The sequence below is a fragment of the Corythoichthys intestinalis genome, chromosome 2 (genome assembly GCF_030265065.1).
Source record: "Corythoichthys intestinalis isolate RoL2023-P3 chromosome 2, ASM3026506v1, whole genome shotgun sequence".
Classification (NCBI taxonomy): Eukaryota; Metazoa; Chordata; class Actinopteri; order Syngnathiformes; family Syngnathidae; genus Corythoichthys; species Corythoichthys intestinalis.
In genome coordinates this window covers 48,492,822-48,515,845 of record NC_080396.1, presented here as the reverse complement: position 1 = coordinate 48,515,845, position 23,024 = coordinate 48,492,822, and the positions used below count along the sequence as shown (strand labels likewise).

Below are 23,024 nucleotides of genomic sequence, written 5' to 3'. Positions count from 1 at the left end.
CAGCTCTTTCCACAGATTCTCGATTGGACTTTGACTTGGCCATTCTAACACCTGGATACGTTTATTTTTGAACCATTCCATTGTAGATTTGGCTTTATGTTTTGGATCATTGTCCTGTTGGAAGATAAATCTCCGTCCCAGTCTCAGGTCTTGTGCAGATACCAACAGGTTTTCTTCCAGAATGTTCCTGTATTTGGCTGCATCCATCTTCCCGTCAATTTTAACCATCTTCCCTGTCCCTGCTGAAGAAAAGCAGGCCCAAACCATGATGCTGCCACCACCATGTTTGACAGTGGGGATGGTGTGTTCAGGGTGATGAGCTGTGTTGCTTTTACGCCAAACATATCGTTTTGCATTGTGGCCAAAAAGTTCAATTTTGGTTTCATCTGACCAGAGCACCTTCTTCCACATGTTTGGTGTGTCTCCCAGGTGGCTTGTGGCAAACTTTAAACGAGACTTTTTATGGATATCTTTGAGAAATGGCTTTCTTCTTGCCACTCTTCCATAAAGGCCAGATTTGTGCAGTGTACAACTGATTGTTGTCCTATGGACAGACTCTCCCACCTCAGCTGTAGATCTCTGCAGTTCATCCAGAGTGATCATGGGCCTTTTGGCTGCATCTCTGATCAGTTTTCTCCTTATTTGAGAAGAAAGTTTGGAAGGACGGCCGGGTCTTGGTAGATTTGCAGTGGTCTGATGCTCCTTCCATTTCAATACGATGGCTTGCACAGTGCTCCTTGAGATGTTTAAAGCTTGGGAAATCTTTTTGTATCCAAATCCGGCTTCAAACTTCTCCACAACAGTATCTCGGACCTGCCTGGTGCGTTCCTTGGTTTTCATAATGCTCTCTGCACTTTAAACAGAACCCTGAGATTATCACAGAGCAGGTGCATTTATACGGAGACTTGATTACACACAGGTGGATTCTATTTATCATCATCGGTCATTTAGGACAACATTGGATCATTCAGAGATCCTCACTCAACTTCTGGAGTGAGTTTGCTGCACTGAAAGTAAAGGGGCCGAATAATATTGCACGCCCCACTTTTCAGTTTTTTATTTGTTAAAAAAGTTTAAATTATCCAATAAATGTTGTTCCACTTCACGATTGTGTCCCACTTGTTGTTGATTCTTGACAAAAAAATTAAATTTCATATCTTTATGTTTGAAGCCTGAAATGTGGCGAAAGGTTGCAAGATTCAAGGGGGCCGAGTACTTTTGCAAGGCACTGTATTTTGATGGAGTTCCGATTTTAAAAAGTAACCCTTTAGACATTTGCAACAACAAAAAAATCTGTTAAATCAAAATGGTAAATTAAGTTCACGCTTTCAATGTGCTTAGCCTCTCATTTTTCCATTTTGGGGAGAAATTTTAAAATTACTTTCTTACCAAGATCTCTCACTGTAGCCACCAGGTTTGTAAATTTTGAGCCATTGTGAATCTGTTGTATTGTATTGTAGCGACGCCATCCTGAAGAGCTAAAGCCAAGCTATCATCACATGGGAGAAGTCGCTCTGCAGCAACAGTTAACAAATTCGTTTGCAACTTTAGGCAGCGAGACACCAACTGACAAGATAACACGTGTTGACACACTGCCGAGATGTTTTTTTCTAACTGACTATTCAACAGTATTTACATTCATTCTTGATGGGACCTTATTTCCATAAAAACAGACACTTACAGGTGTTTTTTAAGGAGCAACATGCGCCGCCATCATGTAGGTTAACTGCAGGCCCTCTCTCCCTTACAGGCGCAACTATTACAACAGCTTGGATTGGCTGATAGATTCTCCTTTCCCACTCAAATGATAAATAGCGTCACCGCCGATTCGTGCACATGCTATGGAAACAACAGATGTAGCAGAAGTGAATGGTCGGATGGAGGTGAAGAGCAATTCCGCTGTTCACATTCTGTGCATCAATTTATGACATGCTGCCATTTGAGGCCTGCTCGTAAATTGATGCTTTTTTGGGGATCTCCTTCAATTGTAGCTCAGAGCATGAACTACACTACGACCATACCACAGCAGAACACAATGACAATGACTTTGCTACTACACTACGGCATGACCAAAGTCACCAAACATTCCACCATTCCATACTGCAACTAATGTTACAATTAGACAAAGAAATTCCATTACAACACCCCCACTGCACCACAACAATGAAAAACCATGGCACAAGTACACTACAAAAGTAGCAAATTGACAATACTGTACCACAATTTAACATTCTGACACTAATGAACTAGTATGACACAACCACATAACCTGATCACACAACTCAATAAAGCAACAATTTGAGAGTAGTATACTGCTACACTTTGATAACACAATACTACTACATTACTAAGGTCTGATGCCACTATACAACATTACCACACTACAATTACAATTCAACAATACTACAGTATGACACTTCAACACTCCATAACTACAACTACACTAGACTACAACATAATGACACTACATCACTACTACACTGTGCCACTATGACACTATGTCTGTATTAAATTAGTACAAAACTATCATATTACATTGTAATATAATGGCACGACAGTACAAACGTGAGATCATAAAACTAGTGTTTTCTTAAAAGGATCAAAAATGGATATGAGAACATGCAGGTATTGTTTGACAAAGAGGAGCGCAACTTCCTGGATTTCCTGAAATGTACTCTTGTTTCCACTGAAATTCTTTACAGGGTTTTTGACACTTCACTCCCACTGCGCACTGGTAGCACTGCCATTGCCTCTGTCTGGACCTGTCCCATCATGTACAGTTAGCAACTCCTTGCATCCTTTTCACATTGGGATTTATGCTCCCTTTCCACACCAGCAGTACGTTATAGTGTTTTCCTCTGTTGTTTTTGTACTTGATCTGTAGCCACTAAAAGCTTGTTCTGTCTGACTGCATTAAATAACCATTTCATGTAACAGCAGAGGGAATATTTTAAATCAGCATGCTGACCAGAAAGAAATTTTGAACATTAAAAAGCAAGGCAGAGCCTCCATTCTATTTGACCAACTTGAAAACAGACAAACTTTCTTGACAAACAAGAAAGATAGGAGCATTTTGAGTCACCTGTTTTGCTGGTTTGCTTTCAAACGAAGGTCACAGGTCATCGCCTCTGCGTGACATTCTAAGCTCGACCGCGTCAAACTTTACACCTGCAATGAGATGATGAAGCAAGTCAAACATTGCGCGCACACACAATGGAATACAGAGCATCTGTTACTCAAATTTGGTCAACTTTTTGGGGGCAAAAAAATCACTTGGACAACACTTTTATTTCAATGATCGCTTCCTATGTGAGTTCACAAAACCAAAAGATTAAATAAATAAACAAAAACAAAAAAACTCCCGGCACAAAATACTCATGGGCGAGACTGATTTGAATTTATATCTTTTGTCTTTTATTTTCTTATTCATGACAGTTTGTTTAAATTCATTATTTGTAAGTTATATTTTATTTTATTAATTTAAATTTATTTATAAATATTTATATTTTTTATTACTCATGGCTTTTTTTCATTGCAGTTATTTTATTTATTACTAGTTGTTTTTTTTTTTTTTTTTTTTCGTTTTCAAAATGGAGCCCTCAGTTAATTAATTCAATTTATTTATAATTGTTTACATATTTTTTATTGCCCATCACAAAATACATACAGGCAACACTAATATTACAACTGGATGTCAAATGGGGGCCACAAAATATTGTCCCCTAAGCTGCAATTGCCCCCAGACCAGACATCTGAGATGCCACTCTTTTTTTTTATGTAATAAAAACATTTATTGGAAAGAAAAAAAAACATACATGGGGGGGGGTAAATCTTTTTGAACCATTTCAATTTGTTACATCCTTCTTTTTTTCTTTTTTTTTATAGTCTTATAACTACATAGAGATTAAATTTGATACATTACACACAAAACCGACTGCCAGTGACCTTAACCAGAAGAAATGGCTTCATTTTTTGTTTATTAAATACAGAATTAAAATGTAATTATCACGTTTTCAGTGATAGCAAACACTCATGTGTAGCAACAAGCTTCGGGAAAAAGTTGTTGGGAAAAAACATTTAAAGTCTGGAAGGACATTTGAATTAGTTTCATGTGGGAAATTTAGGGTAGCTGTAACTTGAGTTAGGAGCACGACCGCCGAACGCGTTAGACTCTTAAATTGAGGTGCTGTTTTTCGTTGCTGCAGACTCGCAATGCAGTGCAGACATTTCTGTGCTGAGGAATGGGGAGATTACAGAATGTAGTAAACGCTGAGTTTGAGCGGTATTACACAAGACGCATTATTGACGCACGGGGGGCGAGAAGTGGCTTACCTCGTGTAGTAGCTGCCAGACGTTATCTTCAGAACACAGCCGGGTTGCATGGCGGTGCCGTGGGTGCCCCCTCCTCACGCCCGTCCTCGTCTTCCTCACAACGGACGCAGAGTGACACTTAAACGGCGCATGTCATTGTCATCTGTAGGCCACCTGTGAGGCGCACACTTTTAAAGCCCATAAATAACTTTTGATATTTTTGGCGATACAAAAACAGACAGTCGAAAGCTAGTTTTGCAAGAAAGGCTTCCCAAACCTGCAAGGCGCATCACTGGAGGCTCTTCTTCTCCGGCCATAACTTTGAGGGGGCTTGTGCCTCTATGCGCGGCTGCGTTCCCTCTGCATCCTCTCACCTTCTGCTCCAAGCCGTCTGTGAGCGTGCAAGGCAAGCCGAGGGGCAGAAGAGGTGGGCTGGGCTGGACTGTGGGGTCTTAAACATCGACGGTCACGTGATCAAGACACCAGGAATAGGACGTCCAGTCTTATTTGAAAGTCAAAATGCATCATCATTCAGCTTGATCTTTAAGAATTGCTCTGGTCAACAAAAAATGTTGCATTGATGCAAACACTTGTTTTTATGTAATTTTGGGGTGCTGCTATGTCTGTGAAATCTTGGATCATGTTCATGTATCACAAAACCATAGACTTCATAATCTATTGACCTGACACTTGGTAATTCTTTGCGCCACGCCTTATCATAGGGGGCCGAGTTTCATTTAGTAATAACCGAAGACGGCACACACTCATGTCAGATTTAAGCTTGGATTTTTGAAGAACTATACAAAAGCTGTACCACATACAAGCAGGAAGGATTGTCTCAAGAGTGATTTGTTCAAGGATTCAAAGAAAATATTTTATTTTTCGTACCATGCATGCATTTTGAAATAAGAAAAAAATCACTGGGAGAATGGGAACCGCTACGGCATTGGCGTCATTCTTTGACATATATACGTAAAATAGATGCGTAACTGCCCATTTTTTTGCTCTTTTAACAAAGAATCCAGACTGTTTTACATCTGTATCTATAAAGAAGGGCTATCTCATACGCATTTTATATTTGTTTATTTAGATGTTATACTTGCAAGTCACTTTTGAGATTTTAACTTGTCATGCATTGCAAAGGGAAATGCAAGGAAGGCATAGTCCAATCTTCATTTATATGCAATATTCTATGTGCAATACTTACTCACCTGCAATATTCAAAGCCTTAACTGTCAAACTGCTGCTACGTCACTATTATTTGCACTGCCTGAACATAGGGCTACCTCATACGCATTTTATATTCATTGAGATATTATACTTGCAAGTCACTTTTGAGATTTTGACATCATGCACTGCAAAGGGCAAATGCTCCAAGGCATAGTCTACTATTCATTTATATGCAATATGCTATGTGCAATACTTACTCACGTGCAATACTCAAAGCCTTAACTGTCAAACTGCTGCTACGTCACTCCAATTATTTGCACTGCCTGAACATAGGGCTATCTCATACGCATTTTATATTTATTGAGATTTTATAATTGCAAGTCACTTTTGAGACTTCACTTATTCTGCACTGCAAAGGGAAATGCTCCAAGGCATAGACCAATTTGCATTTATATGCAATATTAGATGTGCAATACTTACTCACCTGCAATATTTAAAGCCTTATCGGTCAAACTGGTGCTACGTCACTCCGATTATTTGCACTGCCTGAACATAGGGCTATCTCATACGCATTTTATATTTATTGAGATTTTATAATTGCAAGTCACTTTTGAGACTTCACTTATTCTGCACTGCAAAGGGAAATGCTCCAAGACATAGTCCAATATTCATTTATATGCAATATTCTATGTGCAATAGTTACTCACCTGCAATATTCAAAGCCTTAACTGTCAAACTGCTGCTACTTCACTTCGATTATTTGCACTGCATGAACATAGGGCTATCTCATACGCATTTTATATTTGTTTATTTAGATTTTATACTTGCAAGTCACTTGAGATTTTAACTTAGGTTATGAAGTCTATGCACAAAACCTAAATAAGATATAGGCCTATAGCTACAATAAAAGAAAGAAAATATGGTATAGGCTCCCTTCTATAATTTCAATCAATCAATCAATCAAATTTATTTTTATAGCCCTTTACAAAACCTGAAAGGCCCTCAAAGTGCTTTACAACAAAACATGACTCAAGATAAATAAAAGGCAGGAAAGTATTATACAATGACATCAAGAAAAAAAAAAAGAAATGAAACAAAAACAGCACACCGCGATAGAAGTCCAGCAAATAAAACAATAAAACCGATAAAATCCAAGAACATTAAAAGCCTTAAAGCAAATAAAACCAGGCTATCCTAATCTGTGTAAAAGGCGAAAATCTAAAAAGGTGTGTTTTTAACCGATACTTAAAAAGACCTAGATCCGTGGTGGTGCGGATTTCACGGTGAAGGCTATTCCACAGCCTAGGGGCACCAACCGCAAAAGATCGGTCTCCCCACTGTTTAAGTTTCGACCTCGGAACATAAAAAAGAAGCTGGCCGGTCGAACGAAGAGTCCTGCCAGAGTTACGGAAGGTTAAAATTTCCGATAAATAAGATGGAGCCTGGCCATTAATAGAATTAAAAACAAACAGTACAATTTTGAAATCAATTCTAAAATTGACTGGAAGCCAGTGGAGTGATGATAGCACGGGGGTAATATGCTCAAGTCTACGTGTACCTGTTAAAAATCGAGCAGCAGCATTTTGAACAAGTTGCAGACGAGAAATTGAGGACTTGGGGAGGCCAACATAAAGTGCATTGAAGTAGTCCAGCCTTGAGCTTATAAAAGCGTGAATTGCTTTTTCAAGGTCGTGGCGACTAAGAAAAGGCTTCACTTTGGCCAAGAGACGGAGCTGGAAAAAACTTGCTCTTACAACAGAACTAATCTGCCTTTCAAAGGTTAGCCTGCTATCGAATATCACTCCGAGGTTTTTAACGTGTGTCTTAAAAATGTCAGCCAGAGCGCCAGATTTGGGCTCAAGGGCATTCATCATAGAAGGTGTGCCAAAAGTAATAAATTCAGTTTTGCTCTCGTAAAATTTAAGAAGTTTTGTGCAAGCCACTCCTTCACATGAGATATGCACTCCATCAATTTAGCGAGAGCAGTTTTTTCATTGGGTCTCAAGGGCAGATAAAGCTGCAGGTAATCAGCATAAAAATGAAAAGCAATATTACAGTGGGGAGAACAAGTATTTGATACACTGCTAATGGGTTTTCCCATTGTGAGTGTATCAAATACTTGTTCTCCCCAACTGCCAATGGGTTTTCCCATTGTGAGTGTATCAAATACTTGTTCTCCCCACTGTGTGTTTTTTTTGTAATTGATCCTAAAGGTAGGACATGAAGCGCAAAAAGAACAGGCCCTAAAATAGAGCCTTGGGGTACCCCGCAAGACAGAGAAATTTGTGAGGAGGAAAATTCCCCAATCATTACAGAGAATGTTCTATGTTGTAGGTACGATTTAAACCATTTTAGAGCGTTACCAAGGATACCTATGACATATTCTAAATGAGATACAAGGACTGTATGGTCGACTGTACCAAATGCTGCTGTGAGGTCTCGTAAAACAAGGATAGCTGGGTTTCCATTATCCACAGAAAGGACAATGTCGTTATGTACTTTTAACAGTGCTGACTCAGTGCTGTGTCTGGACCTGAAGCCTGATTGGAACTTGTCAACGGTGAAGTTTGTATCTAAGAAGGTTTGCAATTGAATAAAAACAACTTTTTCTAAAACTTTGGAAAGACACGTGGGAGACGGGTCTAAAATTGGACAGCACAGAGGAGTCGAGATGGGATTTTTTAAGAAGGGGTTTTACTACAGCCTGTTTGAAGGCAGCTGGAACAGAACCGGAACTGAGAGAGGTATTCATGTTTAATTTTAATTAATTTATGTACATTACAGTTTTTCTCAATTGCTTTGGTACGTTTCTCAGATCAGAATTGAAATTCTTGAAACTACTTGTTCAATCCTCACATCGTATCACTAGTGCACATCAAAAAATCAGTTTCTCATTTCTTTAAGCAAGTTGCAGATGTTTTTGTGCATCCGTGCAAATGACTTTGTATAATTCTCTGCTGTTTCGTACATTATCAGTTGCATCTGTCATGATGGTCAAAATGGATGGTTGTCTATTGAATAGTCTCACCACCCACAACATTTAGTCATTACTTCATTGCATAAGTCTTTACTTGCAAAATGGATGAACATGTCAGAATATGTCAACGTGTGTGTTTATTTGTAAGCATTTTCATGACTTATTTTACCAAACATATTTCAACCTGCCCAAATTTGTGATCGTTTGGAACAATATAGGTTTCCACCACTCAAACATAATCAGGGAATGGTTTGCAACCTACAAAAGACTGGTAATAGAGTTCCTCCCACCATACTCCTTATTCCCCAATCCCATAGAAGAATTTTTCTCAACATGGAGATAGCAAGTGTATGATTGCCAGCCTCATACTCAGATGACTCTTATGGATGCCATGAATGCAGCATGCAGTGACATCACAGCAGATGCCTGCATAGGCTGGAAGAAAGAAGAAGAAGATTCTTTCCATGGTGTATAGCAAGAGAAGAAAATTTGTGGCCCAACAGGGAGGAATGTCAAGATGTGTAGAAACAATGGTATTAAAAAAATCCCAGCATGTAGGACTCAAAGTGAAGTTGTGCTGATTCACATTTGTATGTTTTTTTTCTCTTTGTGATACTCAGTGCTGTCTTTTGCTTTCTGTATCGCAGTTACAGGGTCTGTCAAGAAATTGTAATAATAGTAAAAGTGTAAACTGAATCTGTTCCTGTCTCATGCAATCTCCCACACACAAAAGTGTAACTTGCAATTTTCATCAAAACGTACGTACACCTTCTTCAGCATTAGGGCCTTCCACCAGAGTAACTGTTCAATTGAGAGCATCAATAAGTAATTTGACTGTCTTGTCTGTACACAGTGAAACAAGGACTTGTCATTCTGACAGCACTGACATGTTCATTGACACAGAAATTTAATTTTGAGCAATAGACTATTTTTCACAAAAAAACTGGCTTTTGCAGGTAATTCATGTTGTTTTGGTACTTGTGCGACATGTTGGGAGGATTGAACAGGTTGTTTTGAGAATTCAAATCTGATCTGAGAAACGTACCAAAGCAATTGGGAAAAACTGTAATCACATACTGTATATTAAATCCATACATGCATGCATGGAAAAAAACAATTGGCGTGCTGAATTAAAAATCTGACCCTATTTGGTTTTCCAAATTAGGATTTAATTTTTGGGTGCAATGCAAAATTATTGCAAAGCCGTATTTTTTTTTTTTTTTTTTTTTTTTTTGGAAAAGTGGGTATATACACTAGCTGGTACTTAAATAACCCAAAAGTAGGAATAGGGTTAGCAACATAGTACCTGTTATGCTATGGTTTAGACAACTGCAAACAGCAGACCAACAAAAGGGACAACAAAAGTGTTGTACTGCACTCCTGCCAAAGTGCTCCAATATGTAAAAATCGTCAACTTTGACAAGCTAATGTTGTGATCAATTCAGAGTAAAAAGAAATGAAAAGTTAATATGGTATTTGGTGAAAACATATGAAGAATATTTACAAAATACAACTCATATAAGAAACAAAGAGGCCGATTGCATGAAGCATAGAAAAAAATGGCAGATTTAAAATCAGCATGAAAATTGTATGAAATCAGTTAGAAAAATTAAAAAGAAAAAGAAAAAACAAGTCAAGCAGCAAAAAAGGGAAAGCAAAAAAGGGGAAAAAATGTTTGCCAGTGATGTCAATGTTAGAAATTAATAGTTATGAATGCAAAATCTTAATATGAATTTGTAGTATGCAAACCTCTGCAAACAACGTGAGACCACCAACTGGCCGATGGCGGGATAGCAGGCGACCAACAGCAATACGACAGCAGTTGAACTCATTGGCCGCCATTGACAGCAATAGATGTCCACTCCATTTTGACAGAGAGAGCTGAATGCAATGCTCAATGTGCTGCTACTTTTACCACTCAAAATGTGCTAGTTCCATGATGAAAATCATTAATGATTGAGTTTATTTTGGTCACAAAAAAAAAAATTCTCATTAGATGTAGCTTCTATAAACAAAATCATTAAAACAAATACAAGCTAACATAGAAATTCTTTGGGACAGAAGACAACCATTACAGTATTTTCTGTACATTCTCTTGTCAACGTTCTTTCAGGAGGAAATCTTGTGAACGGCAACCGTGACAGTCCCGTGACTTCTCACCAAAATGTTCCTGAAAAATATACAGAAAGAAGAGGAAAAAAAAGCACACCCATTAGCCAATCTTCTTCATTAGCCAATCTCAATTTTTATTCCCCAATGGTGTCTCTTCAGCATGCACCTCCCAGTCAAAGGAGTTTGAGCTAGAGATGTCCCATCACGTCATTTTCAAAGTATCGGAATCGGCAAAAAAATATCGGCCATGCTTTTTTTTTTTTTTTAATTAAATCGTTTTCTAATTGTATTTAACGTTACATAATATGTTACACTCATGCAGAGTCTTTAATTTAGGCTTAAGGTAGGGTTATCAAATTTATCCCGATAACGGCGGTAATTAATTTTTTTTTTAAATGTATCACGTTAAAATATTTAACGCAATTAATGCATGCGCTGCACGACCCACTCAGGCATTGTCGCGCTCGATCTGTAATGGCGCCGTTTTACCTATATAGAGAGATAAAAGGCAGCGTAAAATGAGTAGAGTGAATTTTGGCAGCCTTTGGAGCCTTTTTTTAATTGGCTAAAGTCTTACAATCCCTCTCCCTACGATTAGAAATATCATGAGAAGCAATGTGGGGAAGCAAGGTAGCAATTGATCTTTTTCTTAACACCTTATGTTATTTTCCAACGCAAAGAAGATATATCAATTGGTAGCACTACGCACAGTCATGGTTCCACTTCCCATCATGCATTTGGGCATGGCTACAGTATCATTTACTGAAAGCTCAACAAATACACTAGATGGCAATATTTAGTCACAATATACAAAGTCACAAGTCTTTCTATACGTGGATCCCTCTCACAGAAAGAATGTTAATAATGTAAATGCCATCTTGAGGATTTATTGTCATAATAAACAAATACAGTACTTATGTACTAGAGGTGTGCAAAATTTCTGATTCTTAGATTATTCACGATTCGGCCGTGGAAGATTCGAGAACGATTCACAAACATCCAAATTCCGATTATTGAAATATGCCAAGTAAAGAGGAAGTACAACACACTCAGCATGCCGCGCGGTCTTCGGGACAATGAGGAACGGAGCGAGAGTAGCTAAACATCATGCTTCTCATTACCCGGCCCCTCAGGTAATGCCAATGCTCAACTCACGGCTCTACCTCAACTCATGCCACGAGATAAAAAAAAAACACAACAACATACCTGACTGCTGCCGAAAAGCTGCTACAAAGTACATCCACATAATGTTATGGTATATATCATTTATATAGGACTAGATGCAATATAGATTCGGCAGCATTAGCAGCACATCAACAAAAAGCTAGATGCGGGCGTAGTAAACGGCCGCCATCTTAAAGCAGTACACTTCCCTGCAAGGCTGTTGTAGCGAACCTTCCAAGCAAACCTAATTAACTTTTTATCTAAAATACTAAATTAGTAAAATATTGACTTGAATCTATCTTTAAAATAGTTTTAAAACGTTCACATGTCGAAAATAGACAAAAGGGAAATTATGGAATAATGGGAGCAATTTTAACCACTTTAACGGTTGATTCACAACATTAAATTAATTGAATGTAGTTTAAAGCTGCTGATATAGAATGGGGACTGGAGTTTTTTATTTACTGTTATTTTTGTATATTTTTTTACTGCTACAGTGCCTTGCAAAAGTATTCGGCCCCCTTGAATCTTGCAACCTTTCGCCACATTTCAGGCTTCAAACATAAAGATATGAAATTTAATTTTTTTGTCAAGAATCAACAACAAGTGGGACACAATCGTGAAGTGGAACAACATTTATTGGATAATTTAAACTTTTTTAACAAATAAAAAACTGAAAAGTGGGGCGTGCAATATTATTCGGCCCCTTTACTTTCAGTGCAGCAAACTCACTCCAGAAGTTCAGTGAGGATCTCTGAATGATCCAAGGTTGTCCTAAATGACCGATGTTGATAAACAGAATCCACCGGTGTGTAATCAAGTCTCCGTATAAATGCACCTGCTCTGTGATAGTCTCAGGGTTCTGTTTAAAGTGCAGAGAGCATTATGAAAACCAAGGAACACACCAGGCAGGTCCGAGATACTGTTGTGTAGAAGTTTAAAGCCGGATTTGGATACAAAAAGATTTCCCAAGCTTTAAACATCTCAAGGAGCACTGTGCAAGCCATCGTATTGAAATGGAAGGAGCATCAGACCACTGCAAATCTACCAAGACCCGGCCGTCCTTCCAAACTTTCTTCTCAAACAAGGAGAAAACTGATGAGAGATGCAGCCAAGAGGCCCATGATCACTCTGGATGAACTGCAGAGATCTACAGCTGAGGTGGGAGAGTCTGTCCATAGGACAACAATCAGTCGTACACTGCACAAATCTGGCCTTTATGGAAGAGTGGCAAGAAGAAAGCCATTCCTCAAAGATATCCATAAAAAGTCTCGTTTAAAGTTTGCCACAAGCCACCTGGGAGACACACCAAACATGAGGAAGAAGGTGCTCTGGTCAGATGAAACCAAAATTGAACTTTTTGGCCACAATGCAAAACGATATGTTTGGCGTAAAAGCAACACAGCTCATCACCCTGAACACACCATCCCCACTGTCAAACATGGTGGTGGCAGCATCATGGTTTGGGCCTGCTTCTCTTCAGCAGGGACAGGGAAGATGGTTAAAATTGACGGGAAGATGGATGCAGCCAAATACAGGAACATTCTGGAAGAAAGCCTGTTGGTATCTGCACAAGACCTGAGACTGGGACGGAGATTTATCTTCCAACAGGACAATGATCCAAAACATAAAGCCAAATCTACAATGGAATGGTTCAAAAATAAACGTATCCAGGTGTTAGAATGGCCAAGTCAAAGTCCAGACCTGAATCCAATCGAAAATCTGTGGAAAGAGCTGAAGACTGCTGTTCACAAACACTCTCCATCCAACCTCACTGAGCTCGAGCTGTTTTGCAAGGAAGAATGGGCAAGAATGTCAGTCTCTCCATGTGCAAAACTGATAGAAACATACCCCAAGCGACTTGCAGCTGTAATTGGAGCAAAAGGTGGCGCTACAAAGTATTAACGCAAGGGGGCCGAATAATATTGCACGCCCCACTTTTCAGTTTTTTATTTGTTAAAAAAGTTTAAATTATCCAATAAATTTTGTTCCACTTCACGATTGTGTCCCACTTGTTGTTGATTCTTGACAAAAAATAAAAATTTTATATCTTTATGTTTGAAGCCTGAAATGTGGCGAAAGGTTGCAAGGTTCAAGGGGGCCGAATACTTTTGCAAGGCACTGTATATGTTAACTTGATACTGAAATAGTAGTTGGTTTAGCCTGAGAGTATTTTTGAACAATTTTGGAACTAATGTACAAAACATTTTTTTAAAAAAAAGAGAAAAAAAAAAGGAGGGGGGTGCATCAATAATCGGAATCGGAGCCTCTGAATCGTAATCATAATCGAATCGTTAGGTGCCCAAAGATTCCCAGCTCTATTATGTACTGTATGTTGAATGTATATATTCGTCCGAGTTTTATTCATTTTTTTCTTAATGCATTGCCAAAATGTATATGATCGGGAAAAATTATCGAGAATGATTGGAATTGAATCAGGATTAAAAAAAAAAAAGCAATCGGATCGGGAAATGTCGGGATCGGCAAATACTCAAACTAAAACAATCAGATCGGGAGCAAAAAAACATGATCGGTAGTCCCTTGATGCAGGCACTCTTTGGCTTGACATTCCAAAAATGTTCGTTTTTTTGTGTGTGTGAAATTTCAAAGTGCTACTTGTCCTACAGACTTTGTCCAAATCACATCACTTACACATAAAAAAATTCAGGACGCTGAGGGGCACAAATGTGTATAGTTTTTACCAAAAAACGTACGGTTCCGCAAAACCTTCACAAAAACATACCCATTAATTTATACAGGGCAATATCAACAGGAAGTGACCCAATATGAACAGGAAGTCAACCCAAAATGCCCCAAAATCAACAAGGAGTGACCTGATACCTACAGGAAGTCCAAGATGCCTCAAAATCAGCAGAAAGTGATCCGATACACCAACCATCACCGCAAAGCTACCATTGCAATTTCTCCGGAAATTGTATTTTCCAATGTATAAAGTTATACTGTGTAATGTAAATAGAGCATTGTGTCAATGTTTGATGCTATACAGCAGGGTTCACTAAATCCGGACCTCGGAGCCACTTTTCCTGTCGTGTTTTTTTATGTCTCCCTCCTCCAACACACCTGAATCAAATAATTAGGATCATTATCAGGCTTCTGGAGAGGTTGCTGATGACATAATCATTTGATTCAGGTGTGTTAGGGGAGAGAGACGAGGAAAACACAGGATAGATGGCATCGAGGTCCAGATTTGGTGAACCCTGCTATACAGCATTACCATTCAAAATGTACTCTAATTAAATAAACATAAGACTAGGCATCACACTTCTCAGCCTCCCTAGGAAAGTACTCCGAGGTACTGGAAAGAAGGATCCGGCCGATTGTCGAACCTCCGATTGAGGAGGAACAATGTGGGTTCCGTCCTGGCCCTGGAACATCAGATCCTGGAAGGGGCTTGGGAGTATGCTCATCCAGTCTGCATGTGCTTTGTGGAGGATATACTGTGGAAGGTACTGCGGGAGTATGGGGTGAGGGGGCCACTCCTTAGGGCTATCCAATCCCTGTGCACCCAAAGTGAGAGTTGTGTCCATGTCCTCGGCAGTAAGGCAGACTTTTTCCAAGTGGGTGTTGGCATTCGCCAGGGTTGCGCTTTGTCACCAATTCTGTTCGTCATTTTTATGGACAGTATATAGCGTAGTTGTGGTGGAGAGGGTTTACAGTTTGGTCTTTGGTGGGCTGAGGATTGCATCGCTGCTTTTTCCAGATGATGTGGCCCTGTTTGCATCATCAGCCTGTGACCTGCAGCACTCCGCAGCCGAGTGTGAGGCGGCATGGATGACGATCAGCACCTCCAAATTCAAGGCCATGGTTCTCTGCAGGAAACCAGTGGATTGCCTTCTCTGGGTAGGGAATGAGGTCCTGCCTCAAGTGAAGGAGTACAAGTATCTCGGGGTCTTGTTCATTAGTGAGAGAACAATGGAGTGTGAGATTGGATGGACAATCGGGGCAGCAGGAGCAGTATTGCAGTAGCTTTATCGCATTGTTGCAACGAAGAGGGAGCTGAGCCGAGAGGGAAAGCTCTCCATCTACCGTTCGATTTTCGTTCCTACCCTCACCTATGGTCATGAACGATGGGTCATGACCGAAAGGACAAGAACATGGGTACAAGCGGCCGAAATGGGCTTTCTCAGGCGGATAACTGGTGTCTCACTTAAAGACAGGGTGAGAAACGCTGCTATTCGCAAGAGGCTCAGAGTCGAGCCGGTGCTCCTTCACATAGAAAGGAGTCCGTTGAGGTGGTTCGGCATCTGGTGCGGATGCCACCATGCCGCCTCCCTAGGGAGGTGTTCCTGACACGTCCAGCTGGTAGGAGACCTCGGGGCAGGCCCAGAACCAGGTGGTTCCCTCCTGAAACTGCTGCCTCCACGACCCGAATCCGGATAAGTGGTTGAAGATGGATGGATGGATGGATAGATAAGACTATACATAGAAAGCATATAAATCATCATAGACTTTTTTTTTTTTTTTTAATTTTCCCTTCAGGCATATTCAAACCGAAAAGAAACGGGCTGACGGGAGAAGCCGAAGCTTATTGAAACCCGTCCCCAGTATAGACCCTACTCACCTACCTCACAAAATGACGTGTCGCTGTATCCGGCCGCCATATTGTCTGTATTTTTTAGACCTATTCTCATTGTTTTCAATTAGTCGTGCAAGTTAAAGAGCAATTCATGGAAGCCCCGGTGTTATCTGACGCCGTAAACTCATTGGATGCGTTGCATAAAAGGCGTTATGTGGAAAAGCTTCAATTTATCCATTCGCCAGATCCTTATTTGATGCCTAAATCGATGTTTTTCGACCCGCTGTCTTCGCCGTCTTTGCCTGACCCTGATATTTACAACTATCTTGTCCACACAAAATCAGCCTATTCTCACGAAAGTTTGAAAAACTTAAAAATGCTACGTTGCTGGTTGGGTGAAACAGGTCCTCGTACACGAAAATTCGGCAGGAATCTTGTGCTCGGGAAGGTGAGTTACGAAATTTTCAATTCAAAATCTTTTGTTCTTGCTAACATCCACTGTCAAGTCTAATGTATTTCATGTCATTTGTCAATGGAGCTAGGGGTTTTAATGTTTATATGGTTTAGCGATAGCACTCTCACTACATACATATATAATATGTCATAAATATGAAGTGCGATAGCACTACTCCAGATTGTCCCTAGTTGAATTTATTTTTTGGCTTTTGGCCTCAATAGTGAAATTGTAAATTAATTGTATGACAACTGTCTTATTATCCCCTTATAATTATATATTTTCAGGTAGTTCATTCACAACGTCTGAGTGTATGTTGTCGGCGATTAGCCTAGCAATGATCTTAATTGTGGTTGTCAGCCCAAAACCCTCTAAATATATATTAAATGCATCTTACCAGATATAAAATGACTACTACATAATCTGTGGTAGTCGTTTGAAGCCCAGTTTTCTCGTCGAATTGCAGCAGTCAATCTCGCTCTCCTCTCTGGGTCTCTCGGAATACGGTAAAACTTCAAGTCTATCCGTCTATCTTCTCTGTTTTTGCAACCGACCGCCACACACGATTTCACCATTTTGATTATTAATGTTAACGAGCAGAAAAACACGCCATAATAGGAGGAATTTACGAAGCGCTAATGCATTAACATGACGAGTATATGGACAACATGGCGCAGGGGCGTGGCTGTGACGTCACGTGAGTAGGGTCTATACCATATAGGACGCAGAAAATATCAAATATCAATTTTACATCTAATATGTATGTAATCGTATACATTCAAGGGTTTCCTGCCATAAAATTTGCAAAAGCCTAAGCCTGGTGGTAAAGAAGCACACTGTCATCCCACCATGTTTTTTTGAGAGGGGCTGGGGGGGTCAGTAAAATAAAAACGTTAAGTTTACAGGAATGTTTAATTACAAGTGATTATAACCCATTTATTAACAGTACTTAAATGCAGGGTCTTACAATTCACAATACACAGTTTTGAACGTTTTAACAAACAAACAAATATACAATATATTGGGCAGGAGACTGGGAACACCCTGAACTGGTGGCCATCCGATTTTAGGGCATGAATAGATTTGGGGGAAAAAATCAAACGAACAAAAAAACAACTTTAGTCAGCCTAGCATGTGTGCTTTGGGAATGTGGGAGGAAACCAAAGAAATTCCACGCAAGCACAGGGTTAATATGCAAACTCAACAGAGGATGGAGAACAAAATTAAACTCAAGATCCTGAACTGTTAAATAGATCTATTAAGAAGTGTTCACCTTGCCACATATTATGATTGTTTTTTTTTTTTTTTAAATGACTTCCATCTTAAACCCACACGTCACTGGAAGAAGTTAGGAAAATGTCCACTAGGTGGTAGCATGACCATTAAAAAGTCAAATGAGTTACTATTTCATTTTTTTTCATATGTACCAGTAACAGATTTTTTTTTTTTTTTTGGACTAATTATGTTAAAATGTTAGTAAAGAGAAACAAATGAGTATGAGTCACCCTATGTTCTATAATGTATTCCATTCATCCATTTTCCCAGTTTGGTTTTCTTCATTGGGGTCAAGGAAAATCTGTGTATCATTTGATCATGGATTTCAATCAGCCACTTCAATCAATTTTCAAATTCAAATCAAATAAATTGACAGAAAGATGAGCTGTTGGCAATTTTCCTTCAATGCATTGAATTGAAATAACACAGAATTGCTTAATTTTTCAATTTGATATTTACATTAAAAAATGGCATCTGAAAAGCTATTCGATTTGGTTTATCCATTTTGCCGACCCAAAATATATTAACATATTTGTCTTGATCAGAGTTAATTTCCAGTTAATCAGTGTTAAACTGTTTTGAATAGTTCCACGTGTGCAAAGCAGACAACATTCATTGTATTAAATAAAACAAAATGTATTTATTTACTTGTGGGAGTCAAAGGAATCACATACACGTGTTTTAAATAGTTCACGTGTGTAACTCAGACAACTTTCGTGGTATTAAATTCAACGAAAAATGCTAAAAGCTCACATTTCTAGCTAATTTGTTTTTGATTTGAATTTGAAAATTGATTGAACAAATGATAAACGGATTTAGGATGACCCCCAACTGGAGTTAATCCCAGTTGATCGAATACAGGTCGTGTCCACCTGATGTCAAGGGACATTTACGTTCAAGACCTTGAGCAATTTTCTTTTCTGAGCTGATAAGCAGACAAGCTAAACCCCTCCCACAGGTCAACAAAAAGTGAGAAAGATGCTGTATGAAGACAAATTTAGAGTCTGTACTCACCCGGAATCAGACTCCAGGCACACGGTGGGTATGTCCGTCGGGTCTCTGGTGAGCGCGGCAGCCTGTTTGGCCAAAACGGACACCACACCTCCATGCTCGTCCGAGAGCGAGCCACGGCCTGTTTGGGGTTTACACACAAGAAGAGCAATTATTAAGGAACAAACATCAAACAGGGAAAGTATTGATTGTTTTTTCACTCATCCGTACAACTGAACCCATCTCACACACTTTTTGAACTTGCATTAAACCTTTCAGAACCAGTTGTCACTACAGAGGACAGCTATTCAAGAGATGGCCCTTAAGACCGTTAATCCTGTATAGGGCAAGTGATCATATTTGGTCGTTACAAATATATTAACTTTTATCAATGGCGTTCTGCACGCATGCTATTTTTAGACCGTGACGTCACATCTTAAAGCGGAAGTAACACAGAAGTGGGAGATTATAGACCCGCCCTCGCATAGAGAAATCATGTTAATTATGCTACTTTTCTCCGGTAATCTTTCATAAACAAACATGCTGATCACACATTGCTTTTTTTGGAACTTGTAAAAACGACTGTAGACATTACGACATATGAAGGATGTTTTCTTCATACTTCCCGAAACCAAAAACTTGAAGGAAAAAATGTGAAGAATGGATAAACTTGCGCAGACTTTTAACGCCAGCTCGGCAGTAAACATTTATGCAGTAAACATTTTGATGGGTTAGCATTGTCTTTCAGAGGACAAAGAGGTAAGCCATTTTGATATTTTTAACTTATTTTTTAGCATGACGTTGTGCCGTGCCGCTTCTGACAATGAATGACCTGAAAAGAATTAAAATGATATCTGACTGCCACTTGCCATGTTTACATGGAGCCAAATATTCCAATTACAATCGGAATATTTGTTCAAACCGAATAAATGTGTTCCATATAAACACCTAATTCGGAATGAACAGGCCCAAACCGAATGGAATTTCATTCCGATTCACAGGGGTGGAATATTCCTTTTCCCAAACCGATTAGAAGTAAAATTATATCATGTAAACAGGGAAGCGGAATGGTGTCTGGTTGCGTTCTTTCTGCACATGCTCCGTACTGACGTGGTGACGTCACTTGGTGACGTAAGTAACGTCACTTGCAACATGGCTTCCAAGCACAGCGCACCTAATTGGAGTCCAGCGGAAAGATTGTATTTAATTCAAACTTTAAAAGAATTGAATATAATTGCTCGCTTAGACGGGCGTAAAACGAGGAACAGTGAACTATTTAAAAAAGTTCACGAGAGGTTACACGAAGCCGGAATAGACCGGAGCGTTGACCAGATTAGAAACCGGTGGAAAACGCTGACAAGCGGCTACTACAAGGCAAAAGAGCAAAACAGCAGAAGCGTTAGCGGATACGACCCCACAAACACAACAAGTGGGTTAAAGTTAAAACAGCAGCACTCTGACGATCGATCTCCATGTTTTGCAACGTGACGCTTTGTTTTGATTAATCTGCGCATGTCAGACGGCAGTTGTCAAACGTCCTTTCGGAATAAAGGCAGACACATGTAAACGCTGGATCGGAATAGATGAAGTGACATGTAAACAGCTGATCTGAAATTTCCATTCGGAATGATTTGAATCGGTATGAATAAAAGTCAGCATGTAAACGTGGCTACTGTTACATTTTCTGTTGTAAAAAAAAAAAAAAAAAAACTTTAGTGAGGGGGAAGTGTAAAAAAATTATAGAATTAAGATTTGCATTGCGCAAAATGGCGACGGTCCCCGGCGACTAGAAAGCCAGTTCACAGTCAATCTATCCGTTTATTAATCGCATAGGCAACGTAGATGAGGCAGAGACACTGCTCAAGCGGGGTAGCTGTATTTTGCTGTAGAAAATAGCGGCCAATGTGCGTATGTGCATGAGATCATGAAGTAAGCTTCCCGCGTTTTAATCGCTTAATTTTAGAAACCCTTTTGAGAAGAGGGCTAAACGAAAAAAAGACGTAAGTATCGTACTTTTAAGCAGGTGACACACTAGATGAGGAAAGTCTCGCAGTTTTGACTATGAAAGGGAAAATAAGTGGGGAGGATTTATTCAAGTTCTTCACTGAGTTTGCTAAAGAAAAAAATCTACCGATGGATAAACTTGTTTCGATGTGCACTGATGGTGCTCCGTGCATGGTGGGGAAAAACAGAGGATTCGTGGCGCTTTGTTATGAACATGAAAAGAGGCGCATCCTGAGTTTCTCAACGTCTGCATGAAGCTTAACCTCACCAAGTATTAACCAGACTACAAAGCCATCAGCAAAACCATGCAGCACCTAAAGTCGCATTAATGGTTAGAAATACTCATCAGTGATTAGCAACAGCATAGCGATGTTATTAAAGAAAATTCAGAGACTTATTGTACTTTAAAAGTGTTGAAATTACATACAATGTACACGTTACTTGTATTTTTAGTTGTAAACATATTGTATGGCTCTCACGGAATTACATTTAAAAATATGTGGCATTCATGGCTCTCTCAGCCAAAAAGGTTCCTGACCCCTGCTTTAAGTGTTTTAAAAAAATCATAATTCGTGCGTGAAAGGGTTAAAAGTACTACTTGATATCTTTTTTGTATCGTGCATTTCAATAAAATCTTCAGCTGATAGCCTACCAATATAGTGTGACTGTACTGGAGTACAAATGCTAATTGCTTCCATTGACGTTGATAGATATCGAATTCATTTTAACTGGGAGTACCGATCGTAAATGATCACGTTTCAGTGCCATTGATAGACTTCCACTTCATTTTTACCTCACTGCCAGTCCTCGCAATCGACATGAATTGGACCGCTATCACTCTCATTGGCACCCAACAGTTTTAGTGAAACATTAAAATCCGTTTTGAAGCTGAAAAACCTTGAGACGAAACTGTAAGTTGACGTACATGCCAGGTTGTGTCCTTGCTCGTCCGTACAAAGAACGCCGACAACTGCTGGATTCTTCATGCTAGAAACCGGGTGGGGAAAACAACATTTTGTGGTGTAAATAAATAGTAAACAAGGTCAAAAGGGGACTCAGCATGACTCACGTTTCGTCAAGGTGTTGCTCTAGTGTCGACTCCATCGTTTATTAAGCTAAAATATAACCTGTGTAAAATGGTGAGGAAAATGTCACGATTTGGTGTTTTGATATTTTTCCGGTTAGGAGTCAGCTGACTGTCACATGACACCCCACGTTCATGCTTCGAAGTACTACGAGTCGGCGCGAAGGCCAAATGGGCTAATTGTATAACCCATGGACGTCAAATTTTTTTATATATAATATATAGATATATTTGATGGGATAGATATACAATGATCCCTCGTTTTTCGCGGTTAATGGGGATCAGAACCCGCCGCGATAAGTAAAAACCGAGAAATACCCCCCCCCATTTTTTGTGCGTGTTCAATGTATGTATTCAGATTTAGCATTGGAAATATATAAATATATATATAGCGGAAAACACTCAGGTGACTTGAAGTTCCGCTCTGAAGCCCCAATTTGGCCAAATTTCAAAACTGTCCTATATGCATGTGTGATACATCATTGGAAAGATTAAAATCTCATTTTTCTGGTGGAGGAAAAAAATTGAACCGAAAGGCATTTTAGAATTTATTTATTTATTATTTTTTTTAAACGGCAAAACCCTAGCTGGAGCTGAGAGCACGGCTGAGCACAATTAAAGATGCCATGATTTTAATGAGGTATTATCGCGTACTTACCTCTTATCAATCCAAAAATTCCATACAGCATGTATCACCGAGTGCCAAGACACAGCTGCGAATGGTCAAAGCTGGATTTTGGGGGGATTTTATGGGTGAAACATGGTAATAAAACAAGGGTCGCGATGCAGAAATCGCAGACATCTATGAGTAGTCGAGATTTCCTTTTTCATATCTTTACCCTGGGAAATGTTTTTTTGTTTGTTTGTTTTTTTTTCTTTGTTTGGATCGATTATTTATCATCTAAAATATCAGGGAAAATGCGACAGTGACAAAAAAATACAATTA

At 39.3% G+C, this 23,024-nt stretch overlaps 2 protein-coding genes across 3 annotated transcripts in view; both read right to left on the bottom strand.

The window, feature by feature from the left end:
• Nucleotides 1-10,245, bottom strand: part of slc16a4 (solute carrier family 16 member 4) — a 52,309-nt gene extending 42,064 nt beyond the window's left edge. The window contains exons 1-3 of one of the 2 annotated variants that reach the window (XM_057824309.1): nt 4,589-10,245; nt 4,333-4,499; nt 3,083-3,168 (exon numbers count right to left, since the gene is read on the bottom strand). In XM_057824309.1, the coding sequence (XP_057680292.1) occupies nt 3,083-3,123 (41 nt within the window). In that variant the 5' untranslated portion in view covers nt 3,124-3,168; nt 4,333-4,499; nt 4,589-10,245. The remainder of the gene's footprint in view (nt 1-3,082; nt 3,169-4,332; nt 4,500-4,588) is intronic. The other variant, XM_057824300.1, reaches the window with a different exon arrangement.
• Nucleotides 10,246-10,395: 150 nt separating this feature from the next.
• Nucleotides 10,396-22,222, bottom strand: lamtor5 (late endosomal/lysosomal adaptor, MAPK and MTOR activator 5). The gene is made up of 4 exons (XM_057824330.1): nt 22,064-22,222; nt 21,920-21,981; nt 19,015-19,132; nt 10,396-10,628 (listed from the first exon to the last, which is right to left on the bottom strand). Exons 1-4 carry the CDS (start codon nt 22,096-22,098, stop codon nt 10,568-10,570), a joined length of 276 nt encoding a protein of 91 aa, XP_057680313.1. The 5' UTR covers nt 22,099-22,222; the 3' UTR covers nt 10,396-10,567.
• Between the last annotated feature and the right edge of the window lie 802 nt (nt 22,223-23,024).

Bases quoted from the DNA above. Each gene is read 5' to 3' on its own strand.
- lamtor5 (XM_057824330.1), bottom strand. From the start codon at position 22,098: ATGGAGTCGACACTAGAGCAACACCTTGACGAAAC. The intron at 21,982-22,063 runs GTGAGTCATGCT...CCCGGTTTCTAG, and splicing joins GAGCAACACCTTGACGAAAC to CATGAAGAATCCAGCAGTTG. The intron at 10,629-19,014 runs GTGAGTACAGAC...TATATTTTTCAG, and splicing joins TGCCTGGAGTCTGATTCCGG to GAACATTTTGGTGAGAAGTC.